Source organism: Melozone crissalis, unplaced genomic scaffold, assembly GCF_028551555.1.
Source record: "Melozone crissalis strain CALT ecotype California unplaced genomic scaffold, PUWL_Pcris_2 ptg000034l_1, whole genome shotgun sequence".
NCBI classification, from domain to species: Eukaryota; Metazoa; Chordata; class Aves; order Passeriformes; family Passerellidae; genus Melozone; species Melozone crissalis.
Window position 1 is genome coordinate 5,238,753 of NW_026535812.1, and position 21,522 is coordinate 5,260,274.

General features: G+C 49.4%; 1 protein-coding gene across 1 annotated transcript; it reads left to right on the plus strand.

The window, feature by feature from the left end:
• Positions 1–947: 947 nt before the first annotated feature.
• Positions 948–21,064, plus strand: LOC128941070 (ovotransferrin-like). Its single transcript, XM_054282995.1, has 26 exons — positions 948–1,125; positions 3,161–3,324; positions 3,502–3,610; positions 4,236–4,427; positions 5,310–5,445; positions 5,719–5,774; positions 6,811–6,980; positions 7,102–7,288; positions 8,627–8,781; positions 8,890–8,983; positions 9,619–9,648; positions 10,318–10,476; positions 11,618–11,762; positions 12,218–12,282; positions 12,394–12,578; positions 13,257–13,443; positions 13,847–13,883; positions 14,125–14,135; positions 14,290–14,313; positions 16,275–16,475; positions 16,600–16,694; positions 17,452–17,529; positions 18,609–18,691; positions 19,221–19,357; positions 20,118–20,172; positions 20,802–21,064. The coding sequence occupies exons 1-26, from the start codon at positions 1,083–1,085 to the stop codon at positions 21,016–21,018; spliced, it is 3,015 nt and encodes a 1,004-aa protein (XP_054138970.1). The 5' UTR covers positions 948–1,082; the 3' UTR covers positions 21,019–21,064.
• Positions 21,065–21,522: the final 458 nt, after the last annotated feature.

Sequence of the window (21,522 nt, forward strand, 5' to 3'; positions counted from 1 at the left end):
AGCTCCAAAGGCTGCCACAGCTGTCTGGGAGCACCTCTGTGGAAATAACTGCTCCAAAGAGTTGGATGAGATACAGCTGTAGCTTCTGTGGGGTGGACATGGTGAGTGGACCAGCCCTAGCAGTGGTCCAGGGATGCTGTTTGGGCTCAAGGTCTGGCTGATGAGGTCCAGGGAATTCTCAGTTTGTGTGCATGTGCCAAAGGCTGTGGCTGGTCATGTACCTGCCAGCAAAGATGGGGACATGAAGGCTGGGACAGCACCCCAAGGGCTGCCCTTCATAGACCAAGCCATGCCCTCTGGCCCCAGGGGACAGGCCAGGAGTGATACAATGGGATGGAGAAGCTTTGCAGAGGAAGTGGGAGGAGGCTGACTGCTAATCTCAGCATTTTTTCCCAGCTTCATCCCAAAAATTTACCAAAAGTGCAGCGTGATGCTTCCTTCTGTCTGCAGGGCACTTATGGAGCTGTCTGGTCACTGCTGTTGGCTTTTTTTTTTTTTTTTTTGCCAGATCATGTGTAAGACTCATTTACTGCCTTTCAACCCCACTGCCATTGCCAGGAGCACACAAGGGAGCCGGCAGGCACTCGGTGCTGCGAGCCAAGGGGCAACGGGCACCTCAGCAGCAGTTACTGGCAAACACACAAAACTCGGCTCTGGATCCAGCAGGGACTTTCTGAGATTAGTTCTGGGCAAGGCAGGGGGTGGGCAGCACAAAGAAAATCGCCTCTCCCGCCGCGTTTCAGCCCGCAGTAGAATTCAAATGTCACAACTTGGGAATTTTCCATCTGAAGCCCCTTGTAAAATGCAAAGCGCTTTGCTCCGACTCCCGCCTGCGGAAGGGTTCAGTGCCAAAGTGAAAGGCTTCCTAAAAATGGGCTGATCCAGGGAGGGGGGCGATTTAGGAGCTATTGAGAAACAAGGAAGGACAAACAGTGTTAGGTCATTGCTTCTGCAAACACAGCCAAGGCTGTTCCTCTATAAAAGGGGCAGAAAGCGGTTCCAGAGCCATCACAGACTCGGAGGGGACGGTCTGTGACCAAGGCTGCTGCACCCCTCCCACGGCACCCGACCCCTGCTCAAGCATGAAACTCGCACTCTTCACTGTGCTATCCCTTGGGATAGTGGGTAAGTGTCTGCTGAAAGCAAACTTTGGGGGAAGGAAGTCAAAAGCTCTGTGTCCCCCAGGCAAGGCTGTTTCGGAGCTGCGGCGTACACCAGAGCAGGCAGCTGTAAAGGAAAAGCTGGGGCACAAGCAGTGCTTGCTTTGGCAGCCGTGGATCTGTCAAGGAGGATGGTGTTTTGGTGTTACTGACAGCTTTGTGGGATGGAGGGAGGGTTGCAGCTGCCCACACTGCTCATGCCCACCCTGCAAGGAGGAGGGATGCTTGGGACAGGCTCCACACTCTGGCTGTCATGGGGCGAAGGGAAAAATCATCCTCTGTCCAGTGCTGTGCTGGGAGAGGAGTATGGGCTCAGCCAGGAGGGAGAAATTATTGCAAGACCTGCCTGTCAAGCTTGTGCATGTGTTTGGTTAAACTTGAGGGCAGTGACAATAAAATAGAGCTTAAATAATGAAAGATGTTGTGTGCTTCCCCCTCTGCTCCTGCACTGCTCTGTCCTGCTGCTGCAGCTGCACTTTGCTCAGGCTCCTGCCTGTTTTATGCCAAGTTTATGCTGCTGCAGGGCTGGCTCTGCTTGGAGCAATTCTTTCCTCTTTCTCTGCTCACAGCTCTGGCTGGCAATAAGCAGGTAGCTGTGGCAAGGAGACTGCTGGCTGCACCTGGCATGGGGACTGATGCCTGGACAGGGAAAGAGAGATCACCTTCCTGGAGTAGGCAGCAAGTCTCTTCTGATCCCCCTTAAAGTGTGGTGCTGATTAATGTCCTCTGTTAGGAAGTGCTCCCTGTGCCTCTGGCATCAGGAAGTCCTTCAGCACCTCTGCTGAATATTAGCATGCAAAGATGGTTTTTAATGGTTCCTCCTCTTCCTCCCCTGCACAGAAAGAGACAAGAAGTCACCCAAAAGGTCTGTGGCAGTGGCCAGGGCACTCAGGCTGCCATTGCCTTCCCAGTGTCACCAGTACAGCTGGGTTTGACTCCCTTGGGAGGTCCCCACCCAGCCTCTGCCCCTGGCAGGATGCTTGCCAGCATTAGGTGACCATGGCTTTGTGCAGCCAAGACTTGAAAATTGTATGATGAACTTGAAAAACATATGAAAAAGGAGGTGGTGGCCACTGGAATTGAGGCTAAGGTTTCTCCCTGTGGCCAAATTCAGCATCTCCACTGGGAGGCTCAGGAATCAGGTAAAGAGAGGCTATTTCTGAGATGAAGGAGAAAATGGAAATGACCCAGGTTAATCTGGAGGTGTTTGGAGGAAATGTGCCATCGAGGTTTGGAGGGAGAGCGGAGTGCAAGCGGCCTCTTGGTCTGCACAGCCCTGCCCAGAAGGGGCAGAGTGCAGGTGAGGTGACAGCACAGGCTGGCCACATCCCTGAACTGCAAGTTTCCAGCATTCCTGGCTTCAGGTTTCTGGAGGGGACATGAATCTGCATCCACTGGAGGCTTTTGCTTTGTTCTGCTCCCCCAGAGCAGCCATTCAACTGCTTTTGCTGCTTGGGGCACTCATGGAGGGACTGTGGTGGTGCTGTGGCATCTCTCAGGGGTGCAGTGGAGCAGGTGAGACAGAGGGACAGTTCAATAGATCAGATCATTCAGCTGCCAAGGAGGTGAGGGTGGCAGTGCACTGCACACAGCCTGGCCAGCTCAGATCTGCTCACCCTCTGGGGTTATTGGCACAGGCTCTGCTTCAGTGCTCCAACTTTTCTCTCTGTTTTTGCAAAGGCTTGAGCTTGATTTCTATTGAAGTGTGTGGATTTGTTCTCCTAATCCTGTGCATGTTGCTGTGAGTCCAGGCTGCTTGAATCTCAATAGTCCAGGGACAGGAATGATCATCCCAGATGTTCCTGATGGTGCACACATCAGGCAAGAAAGAAAGAAAGGACCTTCCTGTGTGGCTTGGGAGATCCTGCACGTGGATCATCCAAGGCCATGACCACAGAGAAGCAGGGAACCATTGACCTTGTGCTCACAGAGATGCTGTTCCTCTCCAGTCAGTGCCTTTCTACCTCTCTGAGACTATTTATTTCTGCTTCTTTCTACAGCTCTGTGTTTTGCTGCCCCCCAAAAGCCAAGTGTCAGGTGGTGCACAATTTCCTCAGCAGAAGAGAAAAAATGCAATAGCCTGAAGGACCAGATGCAACAGGAGAACTTTGCTTTCAGCTGCCTGCAGAAAGCATCCTACCTCGACTGCATAAAAGCCATTTCGGTGAGTGGGCAGCAAATTCCTCTGCTGGGATGTTTCAGCAGCCTGTTACACCTGGAGATGGAGTTTCCTTTCTGGTTGTTACCTGTGATCCTCCTGTTATACACAAAGATCCAGGAGAGACTCTGGGAAGTGCTTTTCCTGCTCTTTGTTAATTGAGGAAATCTCTTTGTTGTTTAGAACAGCGAAGCAGATGCCATTAGCTTGGATGGAGGTCAAGTTTTTGAGGCAGGCCTTGCTCCTTACAAGCTGAAGCCCATTGCTGCTGAGGTCTATGAACACAGTGAAGGTACATTTCCATGCCATTTTTTAAAGCCAAATATTGGCAACAAACTGAGACTGCAGAGACTCCTTTCCATGCAGAGTTCCCACTTATTTTGGTTGGGGGTCCAAGATATTGCCCCTGGTTTCCAGCTCCCAGAGGGGAAGGCATGGGGGGGCAGTTCAGCAAAATGTGAATCATCACCCATGGTCACAGGGCCCAGTGCTCCATTTCTTGTCATTTGCTGCAGTGCAGGTCTCTGATCCCATGAGCAGAAATCATGGTCCTCCTGAAGCGTGGCATAAAAATGGTGCTGGTCTCAGAGATCTTCTGCTTTCAGTGGCCTTGAACTCTGTGGGTAAAGCACAGAGCTGGGAGGCAGAGATGAGTTCTTTGATTTCCTGTGCAATCATCAAGATAAGGAAAAAAAAATATTGGGGAGGCAACAGCATTACTTGTGGTTGGGAGGGACGCCCAGTTGAGATCACTGAGACAAGAAATGCAGGCAATTCCCAGGAAAAAAGTGTTCAATAAATTAGCTGATTGTTTAGAAGTGCAGCACTCTGTTCCCTGAAACTGGGGGTTTAGCAGGATTTGAAATGTCCCTAAGTCCTCTTTTCCCATTGCTCCATTCCTTTTTCCTGCACTGCAGGCTCCACTACCAGCTACTACGCCGTGGCCGTTGTGAAGAAAGGAACGGGCTTCTCCATAGATGAGCTGCAGGGCAAGACCTCCTGCCACACAGGGCTGGGCAGGTCAGCAGGCTGGGTCATCCCCATTGGGACCCTCATCCACCGCGGGGCCATCGAGTGGGACGGCAAAGACTCGGGCTCCATTGAGCAAGGTGAGCCAATATAGCTGGACAGGACGTGCCTGGGCTTGTTTGGCTCCTGCTGCTTGACCAAAAGGTGGCAGCTGTGGTGTTTTCACTCCAGAGGCACCTTTGGCTGGCTGGATGCTGAAGCTGGGTGCATGGAGGCAAGTCCAGGCTTGCAGGAGCTCAGGTTTACCTCTGGCAGAGAAGCTTTAAGGTGATGGTGAATGAAAGGAGTCGGTTCTGATGCAGGGTTTCCATCCAGAGCTTTATTCTGGCCCACAGGCCTCTGAATGCAGCAACAGCTCCAACAGAACTCTCAGACCACATGGTTGCTGTTCCTTTTAACCCCAGGGAGAGGAGAAGGGAAGGAACATGAGGGACCAGCAACCAGATGGTGGGGGGAAGTCTCAAGGGACAGAGGACACCTGGATGGCCCAATGTCTCCTCAGGAGTGGGGCATCTTTTGAATTCTGCCAATCACTGGACGCCCTTCTGGAATGCCAGGATTGACAGAGAGCACTCAGCAGGGGTCAGGGTATGGAAAGGAGGGATGATTGACACACCTGGCAGGGAATTATCAGGGAGGAACAGGAACCTGGGGTATCTGAGGCAAACCACGACATCACACCGCAATGTCTGGTGTCACGGTGAAAGGGGTGACGCCAGGTGTCAGGGTGGGAGTTCAGCCAGGGCTGGTGTCATGGTGAAAGGGGTGACACCAGGTGTCAGGGTGAGACTGGGATGGGAGCTCAGCCAGGGCTGGTGTCACGGTGACAGGGGTGTTGCCCAATCTTCTGTGGGGGTCTGGAGGTAGCTCGCAGGGCACTGACATTTCTTGTGGGTCCTCTCCCTTCCCTGTTCTCCTAAAAGTGGATTTTTGACCAACTGTTGTTTTCTTCTCACCCGTAGCTGTGGCCAATTTCTTCTCTGCCAGCTGTGTCCCTGGTGCCACCACTGAAGCCAAACTGTACCGTCAGTGCAAGGGGGATGCCAAGACCAAAATGTCCCGCACGGGACCTTATTCTGGATATTCTGGAGCTTTTCAGTGAGTGACAGTTATTTTTCCTTTGGGGAAACATTCTAGCCCTGACATAGGCAAGTTTTTGTTGTACCAAGGAGGGCTGTGTTGGAATCAAGGGTCCTGAGAAGACTGAATTGCTTCTCTGCCATTACAATTTTTTCCCTTCCAGCACAGTTTTTTTGGCGATGACCACTGCTCTATGCCTGCAGTTTATGCCAAAAATAATTTGTTGAAACAGGAGATAGGGAGTCACAATGCCAGTTTTTCTAACTTCTCTTCTGTTCCTCCCACCTGCAGCTGTCTGAAAGATGGCAAAGGAGACGTGGCTTTTGTGAAACACACAACTGTTCAAGGTACACCTGCAAGATCCCTCATTTCTCCTCTTTCTGGCCCCACCTCTCTCTGCCACTCCATCCTGCAATTTGTCTACACTGTGCAGTTTTCATTCCTCTCCAGGCTCAAATGCTTCTTTCATCTTTTGAAAAAAGTTTTGCACATTGTGAACTGACTCATCCTTGTTAATGAGAAATGGGATTATGGTGAATCCATTTTTTCTTCTCTGAGGTTCTTCTTTGTAGCTGGAATACCTGCTTGGTGCCAAATCTCAGAGCCAGCTGTAGTGTGAGCAGCTGAGCAGGTCTCCCATCCCTCTGGAAGGGATTTTGGAGGGAATTCAGCCCACACCAAGAGTTCACTAAGTCTGTGGAGACTAAGGGTGGCCTGGCACACCCAGGACTGCAGTGAGCTCAGTAGAGGGTCACCAAGGTGGTCATGGGGCAGGGATAACTGTCCTGCAAGTAGGTGATCTGTGGGATGGGCTTGATCAGCCTGGGGACCCGATACAAGGGGAATTATTTTCCCCTTGAGGACAGTGAGGTAGTGGGACAGATTGTCCAGGTTGTCCAGGACAGCTGTGCACTCTCCATCATTGAAGGATTTAATGATCTACCTGGAACATCCTGCTCTGTCCCTGCCTTCACCAGGGATCTTCAAAAGTCCCTTCACTCTTGATTTCTCATGTAACCTTGTGATCTCAGTCCTGGGCTTTGTCTGCAGCCTTGACATTAGTCACCTACTGGCCTTCACTGACCATGTGCAGCTCCTGACCTGCTCAATCCATTTGTATGGGATTTGTAAAACTATTTGTACTCCTTTGTGCAGAAATCCTTGTACTGTTGGGTTAGTTATGGCAGAGGCTGGGGTGATCTCTCTTCCAAAGGCATTGCTTTCATATGCCCAAGATGACCCCATTGCAAGGGGGGTGCCTGCAAGCTGTCTTCTGCTAAGAAATTACCCCAGAGCTTCAGCAGAAATAAATTAATTACAAATCTTCCCAAACTCACCTTTCTGTCTATTTTCATGCAACTCATGGTTCCTCCCTTCCTTCAGAAAATGCCCCAGCAGAGAAGGATGAGTACGAGCTGCTGTGCCTGGATGGCACCCGCCAGCCCGTGGACAACTACAAGGCCTGTCACTGGGCCAGGGTTCCTGCTCATGCTGTTGTGGCTCGAGATGACAGCAAGGTCAATGACATCTGGAACTTCCTCTCCAAAGCACAGGTACCACCAATGTCTCCTTTCCTTCCTCTAACATCCCCTGTCCTCTGGTTTTGGTTGCTTTCTCCAGCTTTCCAAGAGTTTTGGTGTGGTTGTTTGCTGATTATTTTTTCCCTTGTGGCAGGAAAAATTTGGTGTGGGCACAACCAGCACCTTCCACCTCTTTGGGCCACCTGGCAAGAAGGACCCAGCCCTCAAAGACTTGCTTTTCAAAGACTCTGCAGTACAGCTGAAGCAAATCCCATCACTGATGGATTCTCAGCTCTACCTGGGCTTTGAGTATTACAGTGCTGTCCAGAGCCTCCAGCAAGGTAGGCAGGACATCAAACACCAGTGTCAGGTCAGCATGGGCTGTGTGGAACAGTTGGCATTGGCAAATAGAACCAGGCAAAAAGAACATGATTTTTTCAGACACAGACTCTATTATCTGCAAAATATTTTGTTTCAAATCACAGAATCTTCACAAACTTCACTTACATCAATAATAGAATTTGTTGTATCCAAACCCAAATCACCACACAGACAAATATGGAAAATCTACACAAAATCCACATCAGTTATTCAGCTGGTGGTAGAGAATTGGGCATGGTCAAACTGGTGTTTAGAAAAACCATTTCTGGGCTGTAAAAAGAAGGAACATCCCAGGACACCAGCTTGAGACACTTGAGGTAAATAATGTCCTTGATTTCCATCTAAATTCATCAAGCATTTTGTGATAGCTTTCTGAGAGTCAAACATCCCACAAAGGATCTCTGAAACCCACTTAGAATTCATAGTACAATTTAAAGTACTTCACTTCTGTTAAGTGATATTTATGGAAGGAGGTGAATGGATTTCACACAGCATCAAATCAGATTATTCAAGTGCTGTTCTACAGAAACATAACTAGGTTTCCAGTTCAGTGTGGTCTTAGTCTCATGGCTGTCTGGGCTGTGAGGAGTGCAGAAATTTGGGACATATTTCAGGCAGCAATTCCAATTATATTATCACACAGATATTTAGTGTTTGTGCAGTTCTAGCTAACAGAAATCTACCTGAATGGCTTGTGTTATGCAGCAATTCACCTTTCTGACCTGTAAGTTGATTTTTGAGCCTTCTTCAGCTCAAGAACCACCTTTTCTATTCTTGCCAGCCCAGGGCTTAATTAACAAGAACTCCTTGCCCTGAGCAGCAGCAGGTTGGTGTGTACAGGTGGTTTCTGGATAAGTCCCTCACACCAGGATGTGATGGTGTTCACAAGGGTTCCATGATAAGGGAAGAGATGCAAATCCTGACTCCATGTTTCAGAAGGCTGATTTATTATTTTATGATATATATTATATTAAAAGAAAATGCTATATTAAAACTATACTGAAAGAATAGAAGAAAGGAATTCATCAGAAGGCTAGCAAGGAAAGGAAAGGAATCATAATAAAATCACAGCCTTGACACAGATGGCTGTCATTGGTCATCAAGTAAAAACAATTTCACATGCTGGGTAAACAATTCTCCAAATCACATTCCAAAGCAGCAAAACATGGGGAAGCTGAAGCTTCCCAGCTTCTCAGGAGAAAAGATCCTAATGAAAGGATATTTCAGGAAATAAGTCAGTGCCACCAGGAGGTGGCTGTGCAGGGCTCATCCCTGCTTTCCCTGTTTTCCCTTTGCAGATCGCCTGAGCCCCAGCCGCAGGGACAACAAGATCCAGTGGTGTGCCATTGGCAGGGATGAGAAGAAGAAATGTGATGTCTGGAGCGTGATGAGCAATGGGGATGTGGAGTGTGTTGTGGCAGAGGACACCAAGGAATGCATCACAAAGATCATGGTACAGCTTTTTTCCCCTTCTCACTGTGAACTTCTTTTGCCATCTGAGCTCTGGAAAGCGCTGGCCTGGGGATGTGCAGCTTTTCATTTCTGCACCTTTCCATTTCAGAAAGGTGAAGCAGATGCCATCAGCTTAGATGGAGGCTTTGTCTACACTGCTGGCATGTGTGGCTTGGTGCCAGTGATGGCAGAGAGCTATGAGGGTAAGCACAGCTCTGTCTCAGGGCGGGGAATGGGCTGGTGCCAAAGTGCTGGTTCTATTCTGGAATCTTACAAAGCAGCTGCAGAGCTGCATCCTGCAGAAATCACAGAATATCCTGGGTTGGAAGGGACCCACTAGGATCATCAGTCCAGCTCATGGCCCTGCACAGACACCCTGACAATCCCAGCCTGTGCCTGGGAGCATTGTCCAAAGGCTCCTGGAGCTCTGGCAGCCCTGGGGCCATGCCCATTCCCTGGGGAAGCTGCTCAGTGTCCCACCACCCCAATCCTCCGGGGGAGGAACCTTTCCCTGATACCCAGCCTAATACATGGTGCTCTGAGGCAACTCTGCTCACCATTGCAGGCCTTGTCTTTCCATGAAAGCAGAGCAGGCATGGATAGTCAGGAACTCTGTTTTAATTAGGATACCCTAGTCCTTTAGCACCAGCCTTGGTAAAACTGCTTGTTTTAGCTCAGAGGAGCAGCTGGAGGCTGTGCTTTGTTCTGCTGATTCATAAGATGTTACTTGAAATGGTCACTTTTACAACAGAGTTTCTCCAGAAATTAGTGAACTTGATTCTTCTTTTGGGTTTGAGGTGTATTTAACTTAACATCTTCTTCTTCTTCCCTCCCACAGACAATCACTGTGAATCACAAGAAGAACCAGGTAATTCCTGCCAACAGAAGGACAGAAAACAGTCTAGAGGGATATAAGTAGAAAAGTAGATATGAGTCATGAGTGGAGAATAAATAGTCAGTCTCCACCCAAAGAGTGTCCAGTGTAGATATCACAATTTTGGGATATAGGTTTAGCAGTTGGAGGGATAATTAGGGGCTGCAATAAGATCAAGGTGAAACATTTTGTAGTGGCAGAGATTGGTGTGGTCACGCTATAACAGTGTCAGGGCTGTGAACAGAGGAAGAGGGGCTGGGCTGCAGCAATTGGGAAATTGTTCTTTCTAGAAATGGAAAGGAGAGAGGAGGGGAGGATTTTGTTCTTTGCTAAGGAGAGAATAAGAACTCAGGAGTGGATACAAAATCCTCACATGTGCATGTGCTTTGCCTTCTCATAGGCTTCTCATATGCCCAGGTATCAGAGCTTTGGAGGGCAGGGAAATGTCAGGGATAATAATTTCCCAGGAGTGTGGTGGAAGTAGATGCATCACATCTACAAACTCTTCCATTGTTGCTGCCTGGCCAAGTATTTATAAGCACAAAGTAATTCTGTGCTGTTCATAGGTGCCCTTTCCCAAGTGAAGCCAGTGCTCTCTCCTAAGGGATCACAGTGGGATCCTTGGGTCAGGCCTCAATTCTTCTCTATTTTATCTTCTGAAAGCAACCTACTTTGCTGTGGCTGTTGTGAAGAAGTCTGACAAGGACATCAGCTGGAACAACCTGCAGGGTAAGAAGTCGTGCCACACCGCCGTGGGGAGAACTGCTGGCTGGAACATCCCCATGGGCCTGATCCACAACAGGACAGGCAACTGCAACTTTGGTGAGTGCAGCTTGGAATCCATCTCTTTGAGCTGGGAATCTGTTCACAAAAAAATCTTTTACCATCCTTCATCGGGTTTTCAAAGTTTCTTGTGCCTCAAAGGTTCCCTCCTGGAGGGAGGAAATTGAGATGCTGTTATTTAAGGTTTCACTGAGCAAAATTTTAGGTGTTTGGCATCTGTTTCAGAGTAAGATATGGCACATCAGCTGCTTTGGGGGTCTTTGCTTTATTTTTCACATCTCTCCCCTTCCTTTTGCAGCAGCCCAAGAGGTGTTCCCAAAAAGGGAATGTGGGCTGCCCACAAGGCCTGGTGCTTGTGCAAGGTGTGGAGTGGGGATGAAGGATGAAACTCAAAGGGAGGGGAAGGGCTGAGAACAAGGGACAGAGGCTGATCTTTAAGAAACTTAATCTGACTGCCTAAGACTTCACAGAGAATTATGGTCTGACAAAAATAATTTGGAAACATTATCAATGTTAACAACCAAGACAAAGTAAGCATATAATTATTAAAAGGAAGTCTCTAACTACATGAAGATATTAGTGTTAGTAAGTTTTATTCTTGGCTTCTCTATCCTCCTGCCTTCCTTTCCCACTGTCCCTTCCACCCCAAGAGCTCTGACACTGCTGCCAAATGCACCTCTGCTGGCCCATAGAGGCTGTGGAGGCTCAGGCTGGCTCTGTGTGAGCTGGGAATAGTTTGCAGGGAAAACATTCCCCTTTTTATGCCAAGACAGTGCCTATTGCACTTGAGCCTTAGGCTCTGCTTCATCACAGAATGGATGGTGGAAAGGGACCCTAAAGCCCATCCCATTCCACCCCTGCCATGGGCAGGGACACCTTCCACTATCCCAGGCTGCTCCAAGCCCTGTCCAACCTGGCCTTGGACACTCCCAGGGATCCAAGGGCAGCCACAGCTTCTCTGGGCAACAATAACAATAATTATCAACAATAACAATAATTATCAATAATAACAGGACCCAAGTTCCATAGTCAGAGCTGGATGCACGTGATGTGCTGCCCACTAAGTCATGCTCCTTCTCCCACCCCATTTCCACCTCCCCACTGAGCGAGAACCTGTTATTACAATAAAACCTAACTTCTCAGGGCAGGAAAAGTGAATTTCTCCTATCCCTGCCTCCAGATGAATACTTCAGCCAGGGCTGTGCTCCCGGGTCTCCTCCCAGCTCCCGTCTCTGCCAGCTGTGCAAGGGCTCAGGGGGAGTCCCTCCGGAGAAGTGCGTTGCCAGCAGCCACGAGCAGTACTACGGATACACCGGAGCTTTAAGGTATGTGCTGGGGACAGCCAGGCTGCCTCAGGGCCCTGGGGCTGCTCACAGAGGACAGGCCACAGCTGAAGCACAGCCTCATGTCCACACTAACTCTTTTTCTCCATTATACCACTGAAAGGGCATGTCTCTGTAATTCTATACATGCTTTTTCTTTGCTTTCTGAAAATTGATGTGAAATATCCTCATTCTGTAGGACTCATGTCCTGGTGCCTCCAGGCAAACCCAGAGAGGCACAAGCCCGCCCACAATGGCCGAAGTGCTCCTCTCTTAACATAAATAAGGAGTGTAAAGGCTGTGTTTCAGATGTATTTAAAATATTTGTGGCAGGGCTTCTAGACCTGGATGTCCTTGGAGATTAATTGTACAGAATAAGACTCAAGTCTAAGTCAAATCTATGGGAAAGGGACAGGATTCAAGCATTTACATCACTGGCCTCTTTTTCTACTTCCCAGGTGTCTGGTTGAGCAGGGGGATGTGGCCTTTATCAAGCATTCCATCGTTGAGGAGAACACTGATGGTACGTGGTCAGGGCTGCCTTCCCCATCTGCATGATTGCCTAAGTGGTGTTGAGGCTGATGTTGTCCTGCTATGCAAGCTCTCTGAATCTCCAAACCCATTCTCTTTATAGGCAAGAACACAGAAAGCTGGGCCAAAGATCTGAAAATGGACCAATTTGAGTTGCTGTGCACTGATGGGCAGCGGGCAAATGTCATGGATTACAGAAGATGCAACCTGGCCAAAGTCCCTACCCACGCTGTGATGGCACGTCCTGAGAAAGCACGCCAAGTCCGTGAGATGCTGGAGAACCAAGAGGTTTGTAGTTCTGAGAGTAGAAGAAATATTGTGGGGTTGCTCTGATTGTCCCCAAGTCAGTAAGGTGGAAGATTTTACCTCACTGCTGTGGGGTGACAGCCTTGTCCCTTGGCCTCCCCCTTCCTCCATCCCTTCCCAAGTGCCCTTTCCCCTCTGCCACCTTAGCAAACACACCTTTAGGTAGCACTGGGATTGCAGTTGTTGCTGCTGTTTCACTGTGCTTGTGTGACATGAGTTTATCACCTCCTTTCCCGTCTCTGCTCCTGCTGGGATGTTTCAGAAACTCCTTTGTGGTGCCTGGTCTGTGCCACAGCTGGGTCAGGTTCAGCCCCAACATCAGGCTCCCTGCACACACACAGCTGACCAGAACCAGGCTGAACCATCTCTGTTTCTTCCTGCAAACATTAATATTGGCTCCACCATCAGGGTCTGCTCTTTTGCTTCTACTCATGGTTAAGTTGCAGGACCTGCTGGCAGCATCTCTGCACACAGGGACATGTTAAAATGGGGCAAGAAATGTGCCTACCAGTGAGCAATCCCTCCTCTAGGCATACAGACAGAAGGTTCAATTCTAAACTTCCAGAGCCTGGCTTGAGGCTTCCCAGACTGATGGTGAAAAACCAGGAAGAAGAAGTAGGCCAGCTTTCTACTTCTCTCCTCTTTGTGCCTTTATTTCAGAGGCTGTTTGGACCAAAAGGAACCAGGAGAGACGATTTCAATATGTTTGCATACGAATCCAAGGATCTTCTGTTTAAAGACCGGACAAAGTGCCTGATCAGTCTCCGTGATGGAATCTCGTACAAGGAATTCCTTGGAGATAAATACTATGCTTCACTTGCCAGCCTCAACACCTGCAATCCATCAGGTAACTGGAACAGCCCCAGAGGAAGTCCTGAATTGCAGTTCTTACCTTGCAGGCATGAGCAGTTTCCTCTGGAACTGTGTTTTCAATGCCTTTAAAGGAAGAAAATGTCAATATTCTTTTCTCAAAGTTCATTGGGTGAACTGAGAACAGATTTAAAATCTGCTGCTCTGGCAGCAATGTGAATAAAAGACTTTTCCTCACCTTTAGGAAACAGAGACTTTGAGAAACAGCACAGAGATCCTCCCAGAGCCAGCAGTGTGGGATTTGTGGTTAAAGCTCTTTTTTTGTGGCACACTGTGGATTTTCCATGGTGTGACACTGTTGGCATGGCTGGGTGTGTGCTGGTGGGATGGGAATGTTTAAAAGCAGGATCTGAACTTCTCCCTGTCCTTTCCCTTTCCAGATCTTCTCCAGGTGTGCACCTTCCTTGCAGACAAGTAGTGAGATGGGAAGGATCCTCGAGGTGGGGGAGAAAACCTCAAGCCATGACTCCTCTTGTGCCCTCAGCAGCAAACACTGACCCACTTCACTGCTTTCTCTGCCCTCCCTCATCACTCTGAAAGTAGCTCTTTGACACTTTACAATTCTCTGCTGCCAGCACAGCAAAAAATAAAATTTAAAATCTAAACAAGTGTCCTGAGATTTTTTTCCAAATGGTCCTTAAACCCATTCCTTCCTCAGTGTCTCTGACTGTAGGACAGTGTCAGACACCAGCATGGCTCTTGTCACTTACTGCTGCCTTTTAGGGAAATTTCTTGCACCATTTGCTGAAGCAAAATGGATTGAATATATCCTGGAGCCTAATTAACAGATGCTTTGTACTCTCTGTGCTTTTGCTTTACACAGATTATCCCATTGTCCCGCTGGCAGGTGAGGGTTCCCCAGTGTGGCTAGGACACAGGAAGAGGGAGAATGTTTGTGTCAGGGAAGATGAAGGAGGAATAAAACCCACTCCAAACCAAAATAATACAGTGGGAGTAAGATGGAAGGTGTGAACAGAAGCTGGTGTGTCTCAGATCTCAGCTGGCTGAGTCTGAGTTCCTCCCAGCAGGCAGGATTTGTATTGATGGGGAGAGTCCAATCAATCTCTTTTACTTTCTGGAAAAATCTAGGGTTTGCTCAGGAACTTATTTGTTTTAGCAGCACGTCTGATTTTGTGCTGCTAACCTGAAAACAAACATGTAGTTTGTTTTGCCTCATTCTGAACCACTTTAAAATAAAAAGGCGAGGCAAAAAGGGCTGCTGAAACTCTCTGCTCCAGAGGAACAGCCAGGGTGTCCCAATCCTGGAACAGCCTGGGCTCATCCAGGGTGTCCCAATTCTGCTGTCAAGGCAAGTGTGGAGGAGCTGCTGACAGCACAGAGCTCCTGGCTTTGAGGGAATGAATATTTTAATGATTTTTGGATGCATATGCTAAGTGTGGTGAGAAGTCCAGCAGCCTGGCTGAAAATCCCCCTGGATGGCAGAAATGCAGAGTGTGACAGGAAAGGATGAAATGTAGTCACTCAGTTTATGTAGGATGAATACACTGGACAGGTGGTTTTTTTAACCCATTCTTCAAAATTAGCAAAGAAAGAATAAGTGCCTCTAACAGGTTGTTTCTATGACTCAGTTAGAGAACTTTCCCAAAAAAAGCTGCACCATCTGCATTTCATGTCAGGTGTAAGCTCTTGTCCCATAGGTAGAAGGCATTAAAGGATAAAAGGAACCTCACTGGAGGGTCACTCAAGCTGGAGGGACCTCTGGGGATCTCCTGTCCCATCTCCTGCTCAAGGACAGTGTGAAAAATGCCAATCATTTGTTTTTAGAATTTTAAAAGTTAAATAGTAATAAATTTGTTATAAAAATAGTAATATAATTAGAGTAATAAAAATTTGGACAATTGGGATTAGGACAATATGAGACAATAGAAACAAAGAGTTACAGACAGTCTGGGTGCCTCTTTCTGGGCAAAATAAGCCCAATAAAGGACACATTAACAGAGGATTAACCCTAAAAAACAATAACCTGTTGCTTATTCATACACCTCATACATGATGCATAAATTCCACTCAAACACAGGATTCTGTCTGGTCAGTGCCAGCTTCTTCCTCTGAATCTTGACAGCATCTTCAGGGCTGAATGAGGCAGGAAGAACTCGGTAAGAGAGCAATAAATTCTTTTTCTCTGAAAGATTTAGGTGTCCTTTGGCTGCTACCTCACTGTGAGTCTTAAAAAAAATATCCTACATAGCATAGTTTCTATTTTAATATTATGTTATAACCTAAAACTATATTTAACACACTACTTAAGAAAATTAATACAGCATAACTTTCTAACACAACACATATAATATTCATTTTAATATTTGCAAAAAGCCAATCATAAAATATGCATTTTTCACACTGTCCCTCTGTGCTGGGACCTGTGAGACACCTCCAGTTCTGGCCCCAGCAATTCAGGAAGGACATGGAGGGGCTGGAGCGTGTCCAGAGAAGGGAACAGAGCTGGGGAAGGGAATGGAGCACCAGGAGAGGCTGAGGGAGCTGGAAAGGGGCTCAGCCTGGAGCAAAGGAGGCTCAGGAGGGACCTTGTGGCTCTGCACAACTCCTGACAGGAGGGGACAGCTGAGGGGTCAGGCTGTGCTCCCAGGGAACAGGGACAGGATGAGAGGGAACAGCCTCAAGTTGTGCCAGGGGGGGTTTAGGTTGGACATTGGAAAATTTCTTTGCAGAATGAGCTGTCCAGCCCTGCCACATCTGCCCGGGATTTAAAACCCCTGTGTATGTGGCACTTCGGGGTCAGAGAGCCTTTGCACCCTAAACCACTCCATGTTTCTCCAGGCTCCTGAGAGGAGAACTACAGCTCCCATGAGACCCCGCGCCCGCCCTTCCCGGCGTGCGGCGGGGCCGGAGGCGGAAGCGCGGCGTGGCCACGAGTGCGGGCCATGGCGGGCGGGCTGGAGCCGCACCTGGCGGCGCTGCGGCGGGAGCTGGGCGGCCCCGCTGTGCTCTCCGTGCTCGTCGCGCTCATCGCCGTCGCCATCACCTTCCGTGAGTTGCAGGAACCTCCCTTTCCCCCCGCCCCGCGGGCTGCTGAGGGCGCGGCGGTGCCGGCAGCGGCGGGTTCGGGTGTCCCCTCATCCTCCTCATCCTCCTCTGCTCCTCTCTCCCGCAGTGCTCTGGCGGTTCGTGCAGGGCAGGAAGAGCAGCCGCAAGGCCGTGCTGCTGCTGGGCCTCTGCGACGCGGGGAAGACGCTGCTTTTCGCGAGGGTGAGCGGGGAGCCCTGGTGAAGGAGTTCCCTTTAGTTCGGTTTTTAGTCTTTTAATGAAAAGTCGGGGTTTATGGGTGTAAGGAGGGATGGAGAGCGAGTTTTGGCCACCGCGAAGTGTCCAAAGAAATTTGTCATGGTAAAAGGTTTAGGGATACTTGACCTCACGGCATTGTGCAGCTCCAGTCATTGGGACCAGGGACAGCACCCCAGGAATGGCTGAAGCTGTGCCAGGGGGGTTTAGGCTGGATATCAGGGAAAGATTCTTCCCCCACAGGGTGCTGGGCACTGCCCAGGCTCCCCAAGGAATGGGCACAGGCCCAAGGCTGCCAGAGCTCCAGGAGGGTTTGGACAATGCTCTCAGGGATGCACAGGCTGAGATTGTTGGGGTGTCTGTGCAGGGCCGGGGTTGGGCTGATGATCCTGGTGCATCCATTCCAACCCTGTTTCTGCTGAGTCTGAAAAAGAAAGGGGCACAGCCATGGAAACTGAAGGATTTGCAGGCACACTCTCATCCTTCTTGTTTAGTGGAGATTCACAATATAAATACACATTTATTTTCCTAATGACCATTTACTAATTAACTGGAGAAAGTGACCCCAGATGTAGTTCCCTGCAGAAAACTGAGATCAGATCTCTGCTGCCTGTTACCCTGTGGGACCATTTCAGTTCCTGAGGAGGCTGAGGGTGGTGCTGGTGCTGGTTTGGGGTGGGGAGCCTCTCAGGCCGTGGTTCTGAGGCTGTGTCTGTTCCCCCAGCTGCTGTCGGGGCGCTACCGGGACACCCAGACCTCCATCACCGACAGCTCTGCAGTCTACAGGCTCAGCCGGGACAAGGTGAGTGCCCTGCCCCAGCCTTTTCCTGCTCCCCCTCCTAAACCTGGGAATTTCTGTGCTGATCAGGCCCCAGTTTGAGTGCAGGAGAGGATTTTTCCAGGCCATGCATACTGAGAAAGAAATACTGACATGTGCAATGTATAACTGGGTTCCACAGGCTCTTTTTTCTTTGCTTGTAAAATAGGGAAACATTTCTGACTGAAAACCACACCTCTGGGTTGGGACATCTGGGGGTTTCACTGTTCTGTTGCATTGGTTTATTTCCTCAGCAGTAATTTCTGTTTCTGCCAAGAAAACCTGAAATTCAAAACTTTATCAGATTTAAGCAGAGGTTCCAGCTGGACTTTCTATGGTCCCAGAAAGGATTTTGTTATTTTTAGGTTCTGTTATTTTTAGGTTCCCAGATCTGCTTGTTTTCAGTTTTTGGCAGTTCTTTCATTTTGGAAATCTCCTGTGCTGGATGCACACATGGCAGGGAGAGCAGAATGCTGGCAGCACCTTAACTGCTGGTGAATTGTGAAAGCAGAGGGTGGTTTTGTGGCTTCACCTTCTCAGTCATTCTTCACAACAGTGTGATAATAAGGCAAAAAACTTTGTACAATAACGTGCAGGGTTTTTGAAAATTTTTTTCCATTTTTCTGTTTCTTTAATTGAGCAGACAAGTATCTGCAAGGCAGATTGCTTTTTTGATTGTTTTTTTAACCATGGCCAAGGTTTCCAGTAAAATGCAAGAGCAGTGGGCAGGAAGGGGCTGCTGCAGCCTTATCTGGAGAGCAGTGACGTGGCCCTGCTCAGCTCTGTGTTCTCTGCCACCCCCTGCCTTTCCTGGGAAGGAAAACCTCTGCAGCCTCCAGTTAAAAAAGGCTCTTACAAAGGCATTTTTGTGTTATTCCCAGCAAGGTTTGGTGCATTTAGGGAGGCTTGGTGTGTGTGAGTAGGTGAGGCTGTTGTGTTCTGCGTCAGGGCAGGTGGGGCTGTGCCTTCTGGACCCAAATCCAGGGTCAGACTGCTTTTCCCAGTCTGTGATCACAGTCACCCCCAGATCAGGTGTTGTTAATTCCTCCTTGCCTGTGTTCCAGAGCACCAATGTGACCTTGATCGACCTTCCAGGCCATGAGAGTCTGAGGCTGCAGTTCCTGGAGAGGTTCAAGGCTGCAGCCAGGTAACCTGGAGGGGATCAGCAGGGCAGGAGGGGACAGGTGATCCTTTGGAAAGAGATAAACCAAATGATGGTGCTGGGAATGCTGTGAGCTGGCCTGGTGGTGCCCCCAGAGTCAGAGCTCTGCTGTGAGGGAGTGCTGCTGGTTAATTTTTGCTTTGCCTTCATGGATTATCTTGAGTGGGAAGGGGCCCACAAGGATCGTGGAGTCCTGACCCTGCAGAGGACAATCCCAAAATTGCACCATGAATTTCTGACTTACCTGTGCTTGTAGTGCACCAGGAGGCAAAGCCACTGCAGCAGGGAGGTCTGGGGGGTGTGGGATATCCTGGGGCAGGGGGATATCGGGGGAACAGGAGAATAATTCCAGCTGGAGCTGGCCATGGGATGTATTTCATCCAGCACACGCTGCCAGCTTGCGCTTGGGCTAGCTGAGACCAAATGTGGAGATCTCAGCCCAGGCTGGAATACCTGCAGGGGGTGGTGACTGCAGGGCTCCATCCCCATCCCCTGTCCTTGCCTGTTGCCCCAGAGCCATCGTGTTTGTGGTGGACAGCGTGGCCTTCCAGCGGGAGGTGAAGGACGTGGCGGAGTTCCTGTACCAGGTGCTGGTGGACAGCACCGTGCTCAGGAACGCGCCCGCGCTGCTCATCGCCTGCAACAAGCAAGGTACCCTGGGCTGGGCCTGCAGGGCTCCCTGCTGCACCTGGGAGCTGGGATTGCAGCAAAAGGAAGGGTGGAATTTAGGTTTAAACTCTGACTACTCAGCAGGAGTGTTAAACTCTCACTTGGGAGAGCTGCAGCCCTTTGGGTGGGTGTAGGTGATGCAGGTGGATTTTGTGTGGCTTTTTCTGCTGGCTTTGTGCAGAGCTGTTCCTCAGTCTCCATCCAGCAGCAAGTAGGATCAGCTCAAGCACAATGAACTGTCCCTACACACTCAGCAGCTTCAAAGTTACCATGTTCAGCTGCCAGAGTTCCATGTTTTCTCTGGAGTAGCCTGAATTCCCAGCTACTGGAAAAGACTCGATTTTCAGATTCCTACAAATTCTGCAGTGAAAATGTGGGTCCCTGTGTAATAGTGGGCTGTTTTGGGGCAGTATCAGATCTGGGTTTTGTAATTATTCCCTCCCTAACTCAGGAGCTGCCTGAGGCCTTCATGGCTCTGTGTGCCACGAGTGGAAAGCACAGGACAGGAGGGAGTGCTGGTGAATCAAACCCATCCTCTGAAGTATCTTCCTGCCCAGCAAGGAGAAGTTAATTCCCTCATTGTATCCTAAAGCTCCAGCATCCCTCATCCCACTGCAGGCACAGCTGTCCTTGTCCTGGTAGCTCCAGTGAGTGCACAGTGTGAACTGGCCTTACTTTAGGGGAAGGAACAAGGTTCTGAATTCTGACAACCAAAGAGCCGATTTCCTTATTTTCTCTCCAGATGTCACAATGGCAAAATCAGCAAAACTCATCCAGCAACAGCTGGAGAAAGAGCTGTAAGTATGGAATGGGATCTCAGTCCCTCTTGTCCTTTTTCTCTTACCTCAGTGAGCTCCCTTGAGTTCCCTGTGGAACTGGGAACAGCCTGTTTGGTCTGGGGCTTGGCAGTGCTGGGTTTGCATTGGACTCCATGGTCTCAGAGGGCTTTTCCAAGCTGAATGATTCTGTGGACCCCTTTGGCCAGCAGACGGCAGCAGGGCTGTTTGTGCTGTGCCTCCTCCAGGCTGAACACACAACCTCCTGCCTTTTAGCACAGGAGTTAGTTGCCACACATTCACATTCTGCAGGAGAATAAGCAATAAATTGCTTGTTCTCATGTTGAGCATTTGCCGACTACCTGTGTGTAGGTGTTGGATTTCTAGGGAGTTGTTGTGCCCTGTTAGGCACTGTTATTCCAGTTCTAATTGGGATAAGGATGTCATCATCATCATCATCTGATTTCTGCTGTCCTTTATTACAAAACCAAACCTGAGTGCCCTCCTACTCCCTTGAGCCTCACAGGGTCTGGGCCTTGTGTCCCTGGTGTAGCTGGCATGCTGCTGTCACCCCAAACATCCCAGAGCCGTGCTGCAGGTGATTCTCCCCTGGTCCCCAGTTCCTGACCCTTTTCTTTCTCTCCCTGCAGCAATACCCTGCGGGTGACACGCTCTGCAGCCCCCACCAGCCTGGATGGCTCAGCCACAGGGGGCCCTGCCCAGCTGGGGAAGAAGGGCAAGGACTTTGACTTCTCCCAGCTGCCCATGAAGGTGGAGTTTGTGGAGTGCAGTGCTCGAGGCAGCAAGGGGGAGGAGGGAGAGGCTGACTTGGAGGCCCTCCAGAAGTGGCTGGTGAAAGTGGCCTGAACACAGATGGGCAGGGCTGGAGGGCTGAAGGGGAAAAGATGGTCTGGAGCACTCAAATCTCCAGACCATCTTTTGATGTAAAAAGAAGGAACTTCAGCTGGAAGTCAGCACTGTGGTGTCTTCTTCTGCTGCTCATGGGCTTGGGAGAGACCTGACAATTGCTGGTGTGATTCCCTCTGGCTGTCCCTTCATGCTGCAATGTTTTTATCCTCTCCCCTCTTCCCTTGCCCTCCTCTGGGCTGCTGAACCTCTGGGTTTTTTTTTTTTTTTTTCTTAATCTTTAAGCTTTTTTTTGGTAGTTGCCAAGCAAATCAGGAAGGAGTGCAGTGGCAGGTGAGTTTTAGAGGCTGGAGTGAGCCTTTTGTTTCCTGCCATGCTTTAGGCCCCTGTTGCCCCTCAGAGCCCTGACCACCTTATGGCTGGGGCTGCTGTGGAGCACTGCACAAGCTCCCTAAGTTGGGCAGGCATTGAGAGAGTAGAAAAAGCTGTTTTCCTCTTTTTGTC